Source organism: Clarias gariepinus, chromosome 12 (assembly GCF_024256425.1).
Source record: "Clarias gariepinus isolate MV-2021 ecotype Netherlands chromosome 12, CGAR_prim_01v2, whole genome shotgun sequence".
In the NCBI taxonomy this organism is placed as follows: Eukaryota; Metazoa; Chordata; class Actinopteri; order Siluriformes; family Clariidae; genus Clarias; species Clarias gariepinus.
The window spans coordinates 17,876,086-17,897,641 of record NC_071111.1 but is presented as its reverse complement, the minus strand read 5'-3'; the positions used below and the strand labels follow the sequence as shown (position 1 = coordinate 17,897,641).

The following is a 21,556-nucleotide window of genomic DNA, read 5'->3' as shown; positions in this document are numbered from 1 at the left end:
TTTTAAATCAGGCTGAAGTTTCAGATGTGGCTGGAAAAAAGCTAAGAATGTCTAAGAATAAGTGAATAAAGGAATGAATGATAGACACCTTTTATTAGTCATATTTATTATTTATACATTCCATTTATTTAATGTTGAATTCAATCAGAGTGAGAATGCAGTCTTTAAATGTCAAACTATTAAGTTTACATAATGCCTTAGAGGTCTCCAAAATATGTTTTCTAAAGTTCCACCTGAAATACAACTTATTAATCATGTATGTGACATCACAACATCTGTCTATCATTTTGTTATGGTGAAAAGGATCTTCAGAGGTTGTCGTGTAATTTAAAACCACCATGAATGTAACTGTATTTTTAATTGGTCAATTTTGCAGTCTCCGGCCAATGAAATCACTCCGTACAAATGATATGTTTTATTTGTATACTTCCTCAGTTACCATCAAGCAACCTAAAAAGAAAGTAAACCTTGACACAAATCAGCGAACAGTGACCTCTATTTTAAAAAAAAAATCTGTATGCGCAACTTAGCGTCTGGTTTGGTTCTGTTCATTCATTTGTTTACCGAAAAATGCTAATGCAAATTTCTTGCAAAATTTTTCAATGCTTAAAAATGTAAAAAATTGTGTGGGGTACATTCATATTTATTTAGGGTTTAGCTACATCAACTCGTAATTACACCCTTGAACCACATATTTTTGATTTGACAAACTATCACTGTAAACTTTATCAAGTCTGGAATATTTTCAAATAAAAAAAAATGTATTAGTTTGGCTTTCTTTGCTGTCTACAGTGCTGCTGTTCTTTTTGTTTCGCCACCATCGTGACTATTTCTCATCCTCACAGTAGCATTGCATGTATTAATTGACTAGTTTTTGTAGCTTAAATGGCTGGCTGGGTGTGTGTGTGTGTGTGTGTGTGTGTGTGTGTGTGTGTGTGTGTGTGTGTAGTTTTATCTGTCTGTCTGTGCAAATGTGCGCCGTTCCCCGTTCCCTCTAAAATGCAGTATTTATAAATACATGTGTGTACAGGCATGGAGCATAAGAGATGTGTTTGCACACTCTGGATTCTATTCCTTTTTTTAGCCTCATTACCACAAAGCACTCAGAAAATTATTCAAGCGGAGGCTGACCTGCGCTGACATTTAGCCTCACCACTGGAAGTGTGAAAAAGGTCCACAACTTGTCTTCAGTTGTGCATATTTTTAAATTATTTATTTATTTATTTTTACTGCTTATAATATGACAACTGAATAATTTTTTATTTTTAAATTATCTATACCGATTTTTAACATTGATTTATGTAGGTTTTATGCCTAACAGTCCTGTTACTATGGCACAGCGTAATATTTTGGAAATAAAATATTTTTGCTCAGATTTTTATCTTTAGTGTTGCTTGATCTTTTTTTTTTAAACTATGACTTAAGAGCATATTCTAGGGACCATTGTTTCTTTAAATGTCGCAGCTTTAATCAGTGAGGACCAGTAAGTCAAATAATACATACATTTTTCTTAAGTGAAAGTACCTAAAGAAAGAAAGTACTGCCAGGGAATCTATTTTTAGGCACTTCCCATTCTCAACTGTATGACATACATATATTCATATATATTCCTGAAAAAAAGGGAATATTCTGTAATTTATAGTCAACATATTTATCAAGAACTTTATAAAATTAAATCTTTCTTATGAAACTGTGCTTACAATCAATTTATTTCAAACAAGTTCTAATGAGTAACTTTTATAATGAACAGTAGAGTACAGTAAATGTCACTTAGTATTAATATGATCTAAATATGTTGGGTCTGATTTAAAGTAAGGCTAAAGTATTAAAATATATTTATTTAAGATAGCTTGTATTAGAATAGTTCATTTATGTATGTTCTTACCAGTATTGGGGAAGTTACTCAAAAAAAGTCATTTACTACAAATTACTACTTTAAATTGTCATTTAATTACATTACTGATTATTTCATGTAAAAAGTAATTAGATTACTAATTACGTTACTTTGCGCGAAGGGGCGAGGCCGCCAGGTCGGGCCGGCTGGAAACAATTAATGTTAATGGATCTTGGGCTTTCTCTGTGTTAAAAATCCATAGCTTTTTTTCCCCTTCTTTCCATCCTTTTACCCTTCCCCGTTTTTTTCTAAATAAAATTAGCCCTTTTCCCGTAAGACCCCGCCACGTGTCTGTGTGTCTGTGGTGCCGCCCATGCAAAAAGAGTGAACCTGTTACAACATTAAATGTAAAACTACAAAGCTCTCCGACGATTAAGTAAAGCGCATGCAACATTTAACTGATGCTGTCGCGCAAAACATGATTTTTAAATGCATTTTGTTTCTTTTTTTTAACACCACATTTGTAATGCTAGTAACATAATGTTATTGACATTGATAACTGTAATCAAATTACACGTTACATTTCGGCCTTATCAGGAAATGTAATTCAATTACAGTAACGCGTTATACCCAACTTTGGTTGTCACACAAAGCAGCAACCTGGGTTCTCAAATCAGGTTTATTCTACTGATGGGAGTCCATTCCATTTTCGATCATGGGTTTGAGTGACCAATCAACTAATAGTTAGTTTACCAAAAGAGTAAAATGCTTCTTTGATAGCTCAGGTTTTTTTTTTTTGTACCTTATCTCTGTTAATCAAAAACAAATCAAAATTGAGGTGCATAAAAGTACATTATTACAGGTCTTGGGTATTATACATTTTCCTGCTCTGGACACTGATTATAAAGTTTGTCCCCAGGAACTCATCACAATGTAAATAATTAGAGGCTTAGATTTTACAAGTCATGTTGGATACACAAAAACAAATCATGTCAATATAACTTCATTTAAATATATTAAATTGATAACATTCAAAAGGCCTTTTTTAAATGTATCCCGGATGTAAAAAAAAAAAAGAAAAAGAAAAAGTGCACTTTTTCTGTCAGTGCCATTTAGGTTTGCTTGTATAATTATATTTTTTGTGCCCTCTGCCAGGCGCAATAGACATATTATGCATTTGCATCAGCAATTACAGATGGTAACAGGTGGCAAACAATACCCAGTAATAACTTTTACACCACAGGCTGCAAGCTAAAGCACAGGTTTAGTTAATGATCTAATTGGTTGTTGTTTCTATAGTAACAGATTTCACTGTCATCTGAGGTTATTTGTTTGGTTATCGACATGATGACCTCATTATTATTATTATTATTATTCAGTTTCTGGCTCAAGCTACAGATACTGCAACTAAAGCCTAATAATAATTCAATAAAAATAGATAGATACTGTACAGTAGATAAATGTATTGATCCCAAAAGGAAATTCTAAAGGGAATTAAATGTGCTGCTTTCTAAAAAAAGTAAAGCAGGTAGAAATGCTGTGACTGTCTTTTGCTGACAGAAAAGACTACAGTACATGAAATGACCACTTTTTCTTAGATTGTTAAAGGGTTGGAAATCGACCAACCGAAGTGTTTCCAGTTTTCGCCTGTCCAGATCCAGTGAGCCTTTGACCATTGTAGTGTCAGATTCCTGTGGAGTAGTCAAGGTTAGACATGATGTGCTTTTGTATTTTATTGGAGTATCTGTACACTTCATTTTCTCCGACCAGACTAGAAATTTTTCTGTGACCTCTCGCATCAGCAAGGCCGTTTCCTCCCCCAAAGCTAACAGCCAATGGATGCTTTTGTTTGGATGTTTTTCAATAAATGTGTGTTTAAGCTCTTGTGACTCCTGTGATTGTAGCTGGGTTCTGATCAGTTAGTTGACTGCACAGGGTTTTTACCCATGTTAAGTATGGTTTCTTTGTATATATATATATATATATATATATATATATATATATATATATAATTATTACCAGGGACAACATAATATTAATTGCACAATGAAAATTTGCAATTAAAGTAATATTTAAATGCAATTAAAAATATAGATTTTTCTGTACATCTTGGAAAGTTGGACACATTCCAACGATATCTTTTGTAATGGCATCAATAAATAATTTGTATTTATTTTCACTTACTCATCATCTGTACCACTTTATTATCGTCCATATATACATCTTTTTTTTAGCCTAATCTATATGTCTTTGGACTGTGGGAGAAAACCGGAGTAACTCACCAAGCACAGCGAGAACCTACAAACTCTATGCAAACAGACAAACAGACCCCAAGGCGGAAATCTTACCCGGAATCTGGAGGTGCAAGCCAACAGCGCTAACCACTAAGCCAACGCGTTGCCCCGTATTTAATTTTAGTAGTGTGAGATTTTCACAGGTGCTTATGTTGGGTTACCAGGGTAATGCATAAAGGGAAAAATATAAAAAAATATTTAACCAAGTACTATTACTATTGGAGTGGCTCTTATGTTGTAAAAAGGTGTGCCTGTTATACTTAAGGTAATGAAAAAATTGCATGCAATATATAAAAAAGCATGCAATATATTATTTTGCTGTATGCAGTAGTATAATGTAGGCCCACATAAGCATGCACAAAGCACACTTGTACACACATAAATGCAACCCAACAAGATGGTTAGAGAAAAAAATAGGAAATGGCAGGAAATGACTGAAAAACAAACAAAAATCATAGTGTATCTCTATCGGAGAAGTCTATGTGTGTCTTTGCAGATGAAAGAGAACAGCAGGCTTTTATCTCAGAATGTGATGTGGAACGTCTAAATAATGACAATAAGCTTCTATTGTATAGTTTACAAACTTGGCCTGTCATACAACCAACCCCTTTTTACAGCCTTTAATCTTGCTTTATTGTATTTTCTCCTGGGCAATCATTGCAAAACTAGCATTTTTTGAAGCATGTAAGATTAGTTCTTAATTTGTATCCACATTGAATCAGTCTGAAAAAGTGTCTTGTCTATGTTCTCAAGTGTGAAATTACTTGGAGTAGTTTCAAACTAAATTATGATTTCCGACAAGGTCAGCCGAGTGTGTCTTAAGACAATGAGCCATGGCATACAGAGATTTGTCTCTTTGGATCATAATCGCGTATGAATCATCATCTGGCTAATGATCTGTCTAAAAAAAAAAAGACAAAGTGGTCAACCTCTGTCTTTTTTTTCTCCTTTTTATACCTTTTCCCTTTCTACAAACATAAAAAGACTAATCAACTAATGTTGGTGGTCTCAGACTTCATTGTTCAGGTTATGCAGAAAGTTAAAACTTTTAAAAGGAAGTCCCTTTGGCTTTTTATAGTCATTATGTCACATAAAAGCTTTATTGATGACTGAATTTCTGTCTCTCCTTCATTTTACAGGTATGACGTGGACTCAAAGAGCACCAACCTTTCCAAACATGTGAGTAAACCATTGATTCCCATCACACAACTTTAAGCTGTATTGATGCTTCACTTGTATATACAGTAAGGTGGTATAATAATGAAACTAAGCACACTCACATTCGTGGAAATGTTAATATAAGTATATGGCTTGGTGGGTAAACTGATGATTCTTTTTTAAATATGTAATGAAAACAAAGTTAGTGTACACCACTTTTTAACTGTTTTAATGTTTAGTGTTGATTTTACCCAGGAATAGACAGATATATTGCTTGTCGAATTATTGTGCCCTACAAAAAAAAACAAAAAAAAAGAAGTTTGGTTTGGTTGGTTTCCATGAAAAGCAATATGTACATCAGGTAAAATAACTTTTAATATGGGCAACCGATGTACTTTTTTCCCCATGTAAATCTAACAGGCCTTTTATTCAGTAAACATTGTTGGGAATTTTGTCTTTGGTTTCATGGGTTACTGGTAGCACAAGTGCTCTGTATGCATAAAGTAGTACTGTCCTAAAATGTATTTCACACCACTCTCACCACAGGGTATGTATTGCTAATGATTGCTCTGCCTTCTGATGCTCTAAAACTTCAGCTCTCATTAAAAATGTATAATTTCCATCATCAATATTCTGCAAGTGTGAAATTGGGATACTAGTGTCAGGACAGTGGGAGATATTATGTTACTACGCATTTTCCATATTTCAAGTTTTTTTATGTATTGCTTTTATAGTAATTGAGCTTTCAAAGGTTTGCGTTGGTGCGTCACACCTACAGGGTTAAGAGTTTGATCCCTTCCTTGGGTTTGTGTATGTGGAGTGTGTATGTTCTTCCTGTACGATGGTTTCCTCAGTTCAAAGATATGTGGATTAGGCCTATTGTCTATAGTGTGTGAATAAGTGTGTTTGCTTGTGTCACCCAATGGTGTACCTTGCCTCGTGCCCGAAGTCCCCTGGAATAGGCTCCAGGCTTCCCATGATCCTGGACCATGGTCCGGATCGGGACAGAGCAATAGTTCTATCTGGACCCTGATGCTTTTCTGATGAAGGACAATTAATATACCAGTATTCTAGAGTTTTTTACCTTGAGGGGTACATGGCTATATGTATCCCCCAACAGAGCCAATCAATGTTATAGTTTACCGTGTATAGACGGCTTGTGTGGAAGAAACACTCCAAGGAAAGTAGACTATTCAAACTGAACCTTCAAAGATAAATGGGCAAATTGATGTATGTTTATTTTTCATGCGGGAAGTTTAAAACCAGTTTATCTCATATGCTCTAAAACAGTGGTAATAATAAAAAGCAGTAAGATGAAGAGACAAATCATGGGTCACTTGAGCAAACATATCTGTAGCATTCTGAGGTGAAGGCTTGTAACGTACCTGAACTGAGAGCCCAGTATCCCAGAGTAACCACAGTCCTTTCACATTCATTTACAGTCCAGCAGCATGCGAATGAAGATTCACTAAAGATTGATGTTTGTATTCCATACAAATACAAGAAAATATACTAGACTATTACAGATTAAAACTGTCCACATGTTTAACATAGAAAATTGACAATAAATATTATTGAAATGCTTTGGAAATTTTGAATTGCTTTTTTTATAGACTTAAAGTGACTGCATAAATAAAGATCTAAATCCTTACACACACACGGAATTGGGACCTTGCCTCAAAGAAAATTTTATTGACTGGACCTTCTTAAATTTTAATTCATTATCCCTGCTGTAAAGGATAAGCGATACAGAAAATTAATCAATAAATGAATCTTCCTATTTAAAATGTTTTACACACGGTCTTATGCTGCCAAAATATTAACTAATATTGATTTATACTTGTGCATATTTTGTACCACTGCTTTTTTTTTGTTTGTTCACGAAAGCTGAAATCTGAAGTCATCCGCCAAGGCTTTTTTTTTTTTCAGGTTGGACTGACCCGGACAAGTTTAGTTACTTTTTCAGTAAACATAGCTGCTGACTGAATTAGCACAATACACTGGTGACTACATCAGTGACCTGTAAAGTGAGGATGTGACTATGAGTGCGAGGTGCACTATTTATTTTCAAGAATATGCAGGAAAGCTCATGAATATTTAATAAGTAAATATGGATGTGCCTACATCTTTAGAGGGTCTGCGACATTATGTAACCACATGAGTCAGGATTGAATAGGCAGGATGTACTGTACATGTGGGCGAATCTTTATTCTTGGGTTACTGTTGTCACACTAATCAGAACGAATATGAAATGATAACTGTGATCAAAGAAATTGTATTAGCATTAATAAAAGAATAACATAATCCCAGGTTCTTGCAACAGCATAAACAAAATTAACATCTGAATAATTTCAAACTCTCACTTGATGTTACAAGGAAAGTGAGGATGAACCAGGCTTAAATATTGCAACTAATAAGTTAAACAAGAATTACCTGGCTATTATTAGAGCAGGAAGTAAATTGAGAATTAACTATGAACCGATCTTTGAGTTCTGGAAAAATGAAGCATGGTCAAAATAAGAGTCTCATAAAAATGGAAACTCTGGTGTGCAGCCCCTCAAAAGAAATCATGACAGAAACCTTTTCTCTATGGAATAGCTGTAGACATGCCTTAGAGGTGGCCTTGGGCCAGCACCACCAGCCTCCTTTACACAACCCCTGTTTCAATGCCGTGTGAAGTTCACTCTGAGGCTTGCCGACTGGAGCATGAAATAAGCACTGGAATTGAGAAGTTGACTGTTGCGAAATATGCCCTCTTACAGTCTACTTAAAGATGCATGTGACTCCTGTTAGGATGGTTCCACTATCCATTAAAACCATGACTTTGGACTTCATTTGATACAAAGAGTTCAGGAATTGCTGTGATGACTTTCGACTACAGTTTCTCTGATAGTTTTAGTACAGTAGTAAATTTGCCATTAACAGTTTTCTACTCAAGTCTTCATTAGTCTACAGTTTATGACCTATTCGAGGGGAACGTTAAGTAAAATTTCCACTTACTCCTTACATTTGGCTTGGCACTGGGACCAAGCTTGACACAGAAGTCGCAACGCAACTTGCCACAGGCACTAAAACTTGGCATGAGCACTAGGCTCAGGCTTGAGCAAAGATGGGACAGGGGTTAGCTGAAACAAAACAGGGCTTGTCTGAGAAAGCGAGGTTAGGCTGTGTCTGAACAGGGCATGGCGTAGACGGTAAAGCACAGCACTGTTGGATTAGATCATGCCATTGCTGGTGAAGGTAAGGGAATTGTTGGAACATAAAACAGCATGGCTGGGACTGGGCAGGTTATGGCACTTGTGGGACAGATGGCACTGCTGGCAAAGACCACGGCATTGGTGGGATAGATCATGGCACTGCTGGGACAAAACAGCCCATAGTTTAAGTAAGAATGAATTTGGCATAGCATGGCATGAATTTACTTCCACCTTGTTGACCTCTACAGTGTGCTAGTCAGGACCCGAGGCAGAAGTAAGCCCCATGCTGGAGTGCAGTACAGGGACACATGTTGGACCCACTTTTAGCCCACTTGCACTCTGTGCTGTTTGCTTTTTGTTGAAGCACAGTGCTAGGAGCCACCATATTGGCCCTACTTTGGGTACCTTGGTGCTCTGTCACCCCTGCTTTTTCAAAATCTGTCACCTTGGGTATAGCTACCCTCCAAAAAAAAAAAAAAATCAAGGGTCGACATACTTTAAAATAAACACCCTACTTGGTAGACATGTGAACTTTAGTCTTTGGTGCCACAGGGCAAAGAGATAAACATAAAGCAATTTCATTGACAGTCACCATTTTTGGGATCCACCAAGCGCAAGAGAGATTTAATATTACATAAGGCAAACTTGTTCATATCGCAACACTTTCAATGAGATTGGGAAAAGTAATGATTTAGAAATAAGTTTAGTGTTAATAAGACTTATTTTTCCCCCACTTTTTGCAGCATGCTCTTTTTATGTAATATATACACTTTAAACCAAAATGAAAACCATCCATACACATGCACACAACAGAATACCGCTGGTGGAGGTTGCTTTCCTTTCTGCTGCTTCTCTCTGGTTTGCATTCTATTACTCACTACAAGACAAACAGGGTAAAAATAGTGCATCATTAATTACACACAGGTGAACAGTCATTCATTAGTTTATCCACATTTTTCTATAAGACTTTACACTGCATACACCAACATCATTAAACTATGCCCCTCTGCCACACATACTGTATGTAGTACAAAAGTCGATGATATTGAGGTTAATTTGTTATGTTAGACTTAATGATTCTATTTGCTTTACTGATTTGGTACTGTGGCTCTCAATTGATATCAGCTTAGCCGAAGTATCAGGTAGTCTAAAATTATATTTTGACTATGAATTACATGGAAAATTATATTTTATTTGTGCTGGGCAGAAGAAAACACAGTCTTAATAGAATGTGTCCTGGTTGATGCCTCCAGTCAGTTAGCAGGTGGTTTAACTTGTTTGTCTCGTGCATGGGTTAAGCTCAGGATTGTGTATAATTAAATAGGCCTGCCATAAGACACAAGGCCAGACGTTCCTTTCAAAATGGGGTTTAAAAAACCAAAGCAGTCAGTTGCCTGTTAGTATAATAAACGGGTGAAAGTAGCTTTATATTCTTAGTGGTACTTGTTGAGTAAAATAAACCCTGTGGAGGGTGGACAGTCCTTTAAATCTTGTATCATTCTCTTTTTTCTTCTAGGATTCCGCTATAGAATTTTACCTCTACCTGTTAACTACTGGGTTTAAATAGAGTTACATGGATGTACGATATGTTGAGTGTAGAATGAATTGTCACACCCCAAGAAGTATCTTTGATCATGGGATAGAGAGTGATTTGGGATTCAGCCATGTGTTAAGAGCTAAATAGTATTGTAGCTTTAAAAGAAAGAACATCGCAACTGACCCTTAGTGTAGTTACCAGTTATTAAAACACTCTGGGACATTAAATAATACATATAGTTAAATGTCCCAGTGGTTTTGCAGTCCATTGTCACCACTTGTGAAATACCTCTTATCCAATTAAATTGCTCAGTCGGAACTAACTGTTGTATAATTTTGACACAAGGATTTCTCTGCTACACCTAAAAAAAGATCGATCATGAAAACAATGGTAATAATTTACATTTCTTAGTTGTTTTGAAGGATCAGGAAGAAACATATCAACTGATTTTGGCCAAATTTGAATATTTGGTAAATTTAACCTATTGGCCAAAGTGCGAAATTAACCTTGTGACATGATATGATGAGTCACATTTAATTGAATTAGTTTGAGGTTAAACAATTTTTTGTGCCCTGAGCGAACAACTTCAACAAAGTGTTGTATTTTCCCCTGTTTTGCCGTGGGCTGTAGTATGACATTTAACATTGACCTTACAAATTTTCACAACTAAGTTATCACTGACAAAGGCATATATCTTTAGCTCTTATCTGAATTTTGTATTTATATGCTTGCCTTACACAATTACATATATGCAGTCTCTTTTGCCCTTGCCTTGACGATACACCCAAATACAGCTGATAATGCTCCTATAACCTAGATTATGTCACGTATTATGGAATAGAGATATCTATAGCCAGAGCACTTTTAGCAGCATTTTCATTAAATGCTTCACTGAAATAATAAAATCTGTCAATCTGTAAACAATGCACAAACCTCTTTAACTAAACTCACTCTACACCAGTCAGCCAGGAGAGTAACATTACTGACAGGTGGAATTAATAATATTAATTATCGATTATATACACGTAAACTCGTGACAGCATCATGGGCACACAAGGCCAATTTATGCCTGTGGGGACCAAAAGCTAGCCTGTCCCATCTTATTCCACAGAAAAGCCAATGTAGCACAAATTGCTAAAATGCTGGCCAAAATTTAAAAAGGCACCAGAACAGCCAGTGCACAGGACTCAGCAGGCAAAGAATTCAAGGCTGTTAATCCCTCCTTTCCTTTCCAGAGATCTTAATCTGATTAAGCATCCATGGAACGTATTCTACAAACATGTCCAAAGTATCTGATACTAGCTTCCTGGTGCCAGACACCACAGTACATCTCTGAGGTCATGCCCTTAGTGGTAAGAGCTGCCCAGGCACCACAAGGGGAACTTGCATAACATTGGACTTACTGTTTAGCATTTTAATGTTTTGACTGTTTGTCGATATAAACATAAATATCTATTTATTTCTCTCTGATATTGTGGCGAAAAACTGTAGGTTTTCTTAATTTTCTGCAAGAATGCCTTTATGTAAACAACAGCATGATTCCACATCTTACTAACGCTGTTTTCCACAGTTATGACCCAGGTTTGTCTGGTAATTTCAAAGCATCCTCCTTGCTTGTGAGTCTGTGTTTTTTTCTTGTATCCTAAAAGTATAAAAAGATGCCATGCACCATGATTGTGCTTTGACCTCTGTAAATTTAGCTTATTGAGTTAATGAAATATGAAAGGCTATGGTAGTACTCTGTTTGTGGCTGTTGTTTTTTCTCCGTCTTATTTGTTTTATGCACTGGTTCAAAAGCGACGCTTTTTAAAACCTCCTGTGGAGAAACTAAGTCAACTAATGAAACAAATGGATGGCATATATTTGGTGCTTTTTGCAGTAGTAAATGACTAATATTCCCAGCAATATTCAAAATTCTAAAACAACTATTGATGCTGTTCACATATTACAAAATATACAGTATCATTATCATATGTCATTATTATTATTGTATTTTACTCTGAGGAGAAAATCAATTTTAGTCCCAATGAGAGCAACAGATAATTTAAATGACTACATTATTACGATCGGTCGCATAGGACATTTTACGTCGCAATTAGCAAAAAATTTAATTTACACAAATTGATATTTTCACCATATATTTCCCTATTTACAGTCTGGAAAATTCTAAAAATATATGTAATTACTTTCAAAGGCTTCTGATTGTCCTGTATGCAAGTATTGAATGTTCAATACAATCATCAGAAAAAATTGTGAGGCTTTTAAACCAAGTAACACCATACCGTCTTTGAAGCATGGGGTGGCAGTGTCATTTTGTTGGTTGGCAGTGTGTGCTTCTCTGTAAAAGAGTAGTGCACATAAAAAAAAAAAAAATAGATGGCATAATAAGTAAGGAGGATCACCTAGAAATACTAAAGCACTATCTCAAGTCATGAACCAGAAAGTTGAAAAAAAAAAAAAGTTTAAAAATGCTGATGTAAAAGGTTTGTAGTGGCAAACAAAAAGTCGTGACCCGAATACAATGTGTGCAGCTAATAGGCAAAAAAAAAAAAAAAGAACATCTGAGCATCCAGGACATGAATGCCACATGAATACTAGGACTGAAGGTTTCCCAGAACATTGCTCAGAGCAGCACACTGCCTTTGTCGGCTTGCCTTCTTCCCAAAGTGCAGCCTGGTGCCATGTCTTCCCTAGGTAAGCAAAACACACACACACACCCAACCATCTATATGATAAAAAATAACAGGTGATTAATTAGACCAGGCCATTTTTAACATTGTTCCATGGTTCAGTTTGCTGTGATTTTTACTGAGATTTCTGACAAATTTCTATCATTTCTAGCATCAATCTAACAATGTGTGCTACAATAACTGATGGCCTTTCCCCTTTAACCCCCCACATACATTGATGGGCCTGGGTGCCCATGACCCTGTCACCAGTTCCCCTTCCTTGGACCTCTTTTGGTACCTAATGTATATAAATCATGCATACTGGGAACGCCACAATACTTGCCATTTTTGATCAGCTTACCAATTTCCCCTGCCAACATATCGAAGTTGAGAACAAACTTTTTACTGTTGCCTTGTATGTACCACTCCTTGCACCCTTTATGCAATATAAAAAGTAGTTTCACTTTAGTAGCAAAAAAAATAATAAATCAGAATAATGCAGATTAAAAAAGGAAAAGCACATGAGGGGTTTGACTGCAAAATGCATTAAACAGCCTGTTTGCCATCGTTGCTTGCTTTTAATCATATATTCCTCGGACGCACAAGGTTTTCTATAACCAAAATTTTAATTTTCAAGTTTTTTTCACTACATGTGCTTCTTTTACAAGTTTTGGACTATTGTTGAAAAAACGGCTGGATTACATAGCCCATGTAATATGAATATATATCATCTGCTCAGTGGAGTGAAAGTACTAACCGGGCAAAATATAAGCTGCAATGACTAAACTAAACCATACAATTAGTGAACTGTTGAAGCCAAGAAAAGCACATTTACAGTCTGTTACTGAATTTGCTGGTACCCCAAGCACTCATGGGCCTCAAGGATGAGTAATCAACTACTGGAGGTTGATGGTGCATTGTAAATTGAACTTTTGGCCAGAAATTGCTCAGATCTTCTTGCTTGGTTGATGTACCAATTTGTTAATAGAGACAAAGCTTTGTGAGGTGGATTTATAAAGTTCTCAAACCTCTCATTAATCCTTTAGTTACATTAAACCTATAACAATTCATCCACTTTACAAAAGAAACTGTCACACCGTCTGTTCTATCTATACAACGAGCGACTTCAACAGTCTGACTTCTCTCTACCCCTGCACCGATCTAAGTCATTATCCAATCCTTCAGCTCAGTGGCATTTCAGAAACATCACTTCTGTGCATCTGTAATAGTAGTGTTTACCCTAGGAGGCACATACACACACATAGATAGCATGGAGGAGTAATTGAATACATTCCCAGAGACTCTACTTGCTCCCTCAGGTCCCATGACTACAAAAAGCTTTCCCCAAATGATCCCACCAATCAGATGGATGTTTTTCTGTTGCTTCTTTTACTTTGATTGTCATCATCACAGGTGATACACACAATCAATAGCATCCTCTCAATTCCAGCCAGTACAGACAAACCTCTTCAGTAACTAGCCTCCCAGGGATTTCCGTCCAGGCCAAACTCATTACTGGACCTGTTCACTTATGAGTTTACTGTGCTGTCGGAAGCAGGTGAAAATTAAAGAAAGAAGGCCATAGGGATAGAGAGCTGAAGAATGTATTTATTTCTCTGTTTACAAGAACAGAAGAATCCTGTGTTTCTTTTTCTTTATTGGATCTGTCGAAAGCGCCTCAACCAGTAATTGGTAGTGCTCATGGGAATGGAGGAGTGTCAGCGCTAATGCAGAACTTTATAAATAGCTGTAAACAGCTCTCGTCCTCTTTAGCTAGCTACTGCTTAGGCAGGGTACACCAAGGGTGAGGTGCCAATCCATCAGGGGGCACACACACACACACACACACATTATTGGGCATTCGGAATTGCCAAATAGCCTATTCTGCATGTATTTGGCCTGTGTAAGGAAACCAGAGTACTAGAGGAAACCCATGAAACACGGCCGACAGTATTTTTGCTTGTGATAAATTTTATGATAGGTGAAACCATATTTGGACCAAAACGTCTAACTAAAGCTGACAACAAAAGTAATCTTTCCTCAGTTAGAAACATAATTACACACAAAAATGTAACAAAAACATAACTACACACAGCATTATAGGTAGACAATAAATACACCAAATGTACTGTAAGTGCTTACATATTAGCTGCCTGCAAAATAAGTCTGTAATCCCATCCCATGTGGAAAGTGTACAAATACAGGTGCATACTGGATTGACTGTGTTTAATAAAAGCAGCAATGTAAAGCGGATCACTTGAACCATTAGCTAAGTTTATAAGGGACATGTCCAGTGACAATAATTTTGTTTGACTGTTATTGCATCAGTATGTGGCAAAACTGAAGGTTTGCAGAATAAAGCACATAGCAAATCCCGGGTTAATGGTTATCCATCTCATCTGTCCTCTTGTGACCAGTTCACTTGAGATGGATGGAATTACTAGGTGTTTTTGTGTTTTAGATGTGGCATGTGTCTCTGGAGTCTGCTAATGTTCCTTCTTTATATGAGCCACAAAACAACCTGCCATAAGGCTGGACAAACAGGATGAGTCAGAAATAATATTTTGCCAGATTTTTTAGAGACAAAAATGGCTATGGTTTTTGTTGCGATAAGAATTGCTTGGTCTTCTATTTCTGTCTGTGCTTCTTAACACTGACATGATGTTTAAGCTCTGTCCATTTTAAGAATGCGTTCTTGATAATTGTTGAATTTAATTTTATATGAATAACTCAGATATTTTTGATGGCTAGTTAAGAACAAAGGGCAACCTCCAGTACTGAGAATGAGTCTGTACTGAGTCCTATGCGAATGCGCCAAAATGTGCTCCGAAAGTGAGTCAGTCCCCATAGAGCCCATATTAAAATATCCAGATTTAGAACAGAAATAAACATGTTTGCAGTGGAAACAGTTTTGGTCCATTCATGAAAACAGTGTGGGGGAGAATGTTTATGCAACTCATTAGTATTAAGCCATAAAGTTATGCATAATTAGGGACATGGCGAGTTTGTATTACAGCCGCATTGCAGGTGTCGAACCACTAGCTGTCTGCTATGAATCACTTTAGCTAACTAGCTATCTGAATGTAGTTTAATGCTGTGGTTTAGCCAGAAGAAAGGTCCTTTAGAAAACCTGTGGGTACTGTACGTCATTAATGTTTATGACACAAGTGGCACCGCAAAGTTATATTAGCCCACTGCAGGAGCCAGCAGGCATTTACTGGCTAATCTGAGTAACACAGAGGAAGGGCTGAGACAATTATATTTCAGATCCACAACAAAACATTCTATATTTCTTATGTATTCATGCCTCCAAGGTTGGTTCTATGTCTAAGATTTTTTTTGTAATGTGTAAGATTTGAAAGGTTATGTGTGAGACTGTGAGATCTGGCCCCAAATTATGTGTCTCATGGAAAAAGCAGTCTGACAATCGCAGCAGTGTTGCTAAATGTGACACATTCGTACCAGCAAGACACACAAACATGCTACTACGATATAAACAGTATAATTTTTTCAGTATATTTTTTATCCATGGATGTATATAATTAGCCTTTAATTTTTGCCGTTTTAAATTAATCATTATTTTGTTTCAATTCCAGTGTTAGTATGCAGGAGCTGAAACTATAATAAAAAGCTTCTTGTTTACCTACATGTGAACTACTCACTCATTCACTCACTCATCGTCTACACTGCTTTTTCCTGAATCCGCGGTCACGGGGAGACTTGGGGCACAAGACAGGGTCCCCCCCTGGACAGGGTGCCAATCCATCGCAGGGAACACTCACACAATTAGGCTAATCTGGATGTCTTTGAGCTGTGGGAGGAAACCGAAGTACCTAGAAGACACCCACCAACCACAGGCACATACAAACTCCATGCACACAGAGGCAAAATCGAACCCAGACCTTGGAGGTGGTAGCGACAGTGCTAACCCTTTCACATGTGAAATAGTTACATGGATTTCTGGTATCAAAATATTGCTGTTAGATGTGCTCCATTTTGTTGCCCACTTTTTTAAAAAGCTATTTAAACCTTTATTGCATGATTCAATTTCCTTGGAAACAAAGCATTAGCCCAGTTCCCTGACAGTCCTCTTGGCTGACTTAGCCAACAGTCGTATATTGCCTTTGCCTCTCACGCAGTTGCAGGAAGCCGTAGCTCATTAGCGAGATACTGGAAGAACTCTGCGCCTGTTCTGTTGATCTCCGTCTTTGGTTTCTATCAAAGCTTCGGCTGTTAAAGCACAGAGGTGAGGACAAAATGTGTCCCCATGCATTTCGCAGATCAGATCAAGGGAAGTAAAAGAAAACGGCACCACCCATTATTCCCGACAAGGCCAAAAGGATCATGGCATCCTGCTGTGTATCTTTCTCATCCCTGATCTTTTCATGTCTCTCTACTTACAGCTGCACTGCACATGGTTATAGTAATTGCGGTTAACATACCTCAAGCTGCATACAGCAAGTCCAACTTTACAGTATTTTTCGAGAATGAATAACAGTTCTCTTTTACCCGTGTGTCTTCGTATTTTGTTGTCCTTGTCTCACTCTCTTTCTCTATCTCTGCAGGACTTTTTGGGACAGGCGTGCTGTACTTTGGGGGAAATAGTAGGCTCCCTTGGGAGTCGGCTAGAGAAACCTCTCGGGTAAGAGCCAACATGCCATATTACTCATTTTCCTCCTCTAACTCATCCACCTGTGAATATTTAAACCATATCAGTTTGAAGTTTATTAGCCGAGTTTATAGTTTTCTATAAAAATGGGGGGTTCTATGAAAATAAAGAGGGTTAGCATATTTAGAGATTATCTAATAACTCGTTGAAATCGATCAGTGGCAAATTCAGATAAAAGGACAACTCAAAGGTGATTTAGGAACATGGTGCAGACTACAGTATATTCCAATAAGGCTATTCGGAATAGCATTGCTCAGAACTTTTTCAATACAAGATGACTGATGACTGGCAAGACTTTGCTATTGCCGAATAAGATATGCATACCATGCATTTTGTATGTACAATAGGTCAGGGGCAGCTTTGTGGTTAAGGCATTAATAGTCGGAAGGCCCAAGGTTCTGTCCCTTTAACTACCAAGTTATCACTGTTGGGCAACCCCTCATTTTTTATATTTGGCCAAGGAGCTAGACTTTCTTGTATTTTTATAGTAGTCTTGAGAAATAGGTCTAGGATTAGGAGGACTTTTTGATTATAATTTTAAGCCATTTTCAGAGTACTGTTTTTTTAATTTGTTTGTTTGTTTGTTTTTTACGCCACATAGTGACTTATGAATCATACAAGCATTAAATAAAACCTTAAGACATGAACCAGTGAGATGATGATGGATGATCATGGCTGGTGTTAGTAGATCAGTATACTGGTGATGTTGATTGGTAAATGGTGGGAATAGACAGGAGGGGAAACGAGGGTGCTGCTGAGGTTGTCATATTGAAAACAAGAAACAAGAAGTAAACAAGGTAAGGAATGCCATAGAGCAAGCCTTTGATCAAGACCCATATCCATAATGTGTTCAGCTATACATGTCTGTTTCCAAGTGCCAGTGGCTAAAGTAAACCATGCCAAGTTAGATTAAAAAGAATGTTTTTAAAGGGTTATTTAGAATACCTTTTAATAAAAAAAAAAAAAAAAAAGGGCAGTATTGTTTTTCTTTACATTCATTTAGTTTCAGGAAGTGCTTTATTTTGGTTAGTGTTGTGTGATCTGGAGCAGGAAACCTTGGGACATTGGGTTCCTGAGGTTAAGGTAACATTTACAGTAGGTGTTGCATAACATTAATTGACTGCGTTAATAAGTGTGTATGTGGATGATCCATAAAAAATAAATGTGTGTGTGTGCGTATGTGTGTGTAAAAGCATGTGCATGTGTGTGTGTGTGTGTGTTTGTTTTTGGATGCATCACTAAGGAGTTTTTTTTTTTTTTCTGCTTTCGATCTCTGAATTGTTCTCATAATCTCCATTAACAGTTAGGAGAAAAAATACAAACATTTAAAGTAATGAGAAAAAGGAGAAAAAGGAGTAATGAGAAAAAGTGATGCTTATGATTTTCTCATAACTAAAATTATTTGTTTGTATTGCATTTTTTATCCTAAATATCATTTCATGCATTATGATAAAAAGTCCTGTATAAGAGAGTCTGATAAAATAATATAAATACTTTAAATGTTCCTATTGACAAGTCCTCTTGACCTGTTATCACTTACTTTTTTTTATGAGAATACCTTCCTGTGATGAGAAACACCATTGTTACAAAGCTAAACTCCTTCAATAATGACATTTCTGCTAATGAAAAGCTTAAACAACAAAACTTTAAATCTGTTTACTATATCAGTTATACTACAGACACAGTATTTTTACACCTCAAGAGTCCGGGTTCGATTGCCCCCACGGGGTCTGTGTGCATGGACTATGCATGTTCTCCCCATGCTTGGTGGGTTTCCTCTGGCTACTCTGGTTTTCTCCCACAGTCCAAAGATTATGCAGTTTAGGCTAATTGTCAATCCCAAATTGCCAGTAGTGTGTGAATGAGTGTGTGCATGTGTGTGTCCTGCGAATGATTGGCACCCTGTACAGGGTGTATTGCGCCTCATGCCCCAAGTCTCCTGGAATAGGATCCAAGCCCCCTGCGACCCTGTTTACAGAATAAGGGGTATAGACCTTGACTGAGTGAGTGTTATCTTCCCTTTTTTCCCAGTTAATGCTTAGCAAGCACATTAGATCTCTTATTACAGTCGTTTTAAATTTTGATAATGTGTTTAATAGTTCTTAACCCAGTTCCAGCTATTTCAAATCTCCTTAGTTGTTGCTTAATGCCGCCCAATAATTTGACTCTTCTGAAATTGCGTCCAAGACACTAGTTTAGTTTGATGTATTTAAGTCCCAGCACTACCAAAAAGTTAAATTATTTAATTAGACCATTAACTTTTAAATGGATTTAATTCTGCCTTAGTAAGTTTGGTTATAAAATCTTGGCTTTAAAATAAATTCATCTATTAAAGCTGGCACAGATGATGCGGTTGTAAAAAAACGTTTTTGATCTTCTCGTCTGGTCTTTTGCTTTTCTGATAAAAAATAAACTATAAAAAATGTTGTAGCATTAACTAAGTTGTCAGGAATCTTAGTGTTCGGCACTAATCCCTCATCTGCTGAGAGCAAAGTGGTTGAGATGGGCCATGATGATTCAATAGCTTGACATGATATGCTGTGGCTAGCCCATTAAAATGCTTTTAACTTTATAGTCAATATGAAACCTAATAGACAGCCAATGTTAATTCAATAAGACTGGCTTTAGATGCTCTTTCTTTTTCGGGGAAGGATGTTTGCATCTGTGTGAGTTTCCTGAAAGGAACAGGAGAACTGTAGATAGCAGTGTCTTGTGTAACTTGGAGGTTTCTCCTACTGAGGGGTCATAACACATGCAGGCAAACCAAACAGAGATCATGCATGATTACAACTAAAACACAAGGCAAACTCAAAATGCAACATGAAATCAGCACTTATAGTGTTTTAATCTGCATTGTGCACCGTGTTGGAAGAAAAAAAGTCCATGACAACCAGATTAACTTTTAGAGTTACTGAGCACATAAAGTAGTTCTTGGCTCATCTTACCACACTCGCCTGTTCCGAGAATATGCCTTTAACCTAAATGGTTACCCTCGAACAATTACATTTTCAGACTTGGTGGGAAAGTAATAAATAATTGAAGTATATTTTCAACATAAGTCTTATCTTTGCTTTAAAAATGTATTAATTTATAAATACCTGGCTTATCTACCTGTGTGAATGTACAGTAATACCCCATTTTTCTTCACATGTCTTCACATGTGCTGTATAAGCAAAAACAATAAAGGGCCTTAGAAACATGGTCTGTGATTTTTAAGTGTCATTTAATATTTAATCAAGCTCTTAGAACATTTAGGTGGCTGTTGATAAAACATCTATTTAGAGGAAAAACTCTAGGTGTGGAATCTCACAGATATTCCCATTGTCTCTGTAACCAGATAACAATAGTATAATGTGTAGACCAACATTGAATCAATCGGGTCAAGAAGGGTTTGTTGCCTCTCAGGACATTAAAATTCTCTATTTCACCCTAATATTTAGGAGTTTTGACGTAAGTGTGGATATACTGTCCATAGAGCTAAAGAGCTGTTTAATGAGTTTTGCTTTTCCGAACAGATTTAGGTTACTGTACCTCTGTCAACAATGAATGGTGACAGGATGTCAAGTACTGCAATCAGTCTAGAGCTATAAAAAGAGAAACATTTTCACAATTTAAAACTATGTATAGTCATTACCCCCTTAAAATAAATACAAAAATACAATTAATAAACGTTTATTAATGCCCTAATAAACCATATCTTTTGTAGCACACAACACATGAGCTGTACAGTATGTGCTCTTTGAATTAAGGAACTGTACAATAGAGTACAATAAAGCACCCTCTTCTCTTTCCTGTCTGTTATAGACTGATATGAAAACCAGCACAAAAACAGACTCCCCTCATTTATCACTGCAGAAACAAATGCTCGCTGGCACATGAGTGTAATTACTGTAGTCTACAACACAAAAAAGAACACAAACATACAAAGGCCATTAATAGATTTTACTGTATAATATTTTCCCCCATTTTTGCCACAGAACATTATAATCATATTGTAGTCATTTATAAGTCATATTCAGCAGTAAAGCAAAAGGCCTGTATATGAACTGTCCAATTAAATTACTATTCCTTTTTAAGAAACTATAAAAGTTCATCTTCTAGGACAAAATATAACTCAATTAAAAGTAGGTGAAAAAAGATGCTTGCATAAAAGTAAAAAAGAATCAACTTTACAAAATACCCATGTATTCAAGAGTAA

At 36.5% G+C, this 21,556-nt stretch overlaps 1 protein-coding gene across 1 annotated transcript in view; it reads left to right on the top strand.

Annotated features, from left to right (window-relative positions):
- LOC128534183 (copine-8-like) overlaps positions 1-21,556 on the top strand; it is a 127,342-nt gene that overhangs the window by 51,049 nt on the left and 54,737 nt on the right. The window contains 2 exon segments of the mRNA XM_053508506.1: positions 5,268-5,307; positions 17,255-17,331. Of these exon segments, the coding sequence (XP_053364481.1) occupies positions 5,268-5,307; positions 17,255-17,331 (117 nt within the window).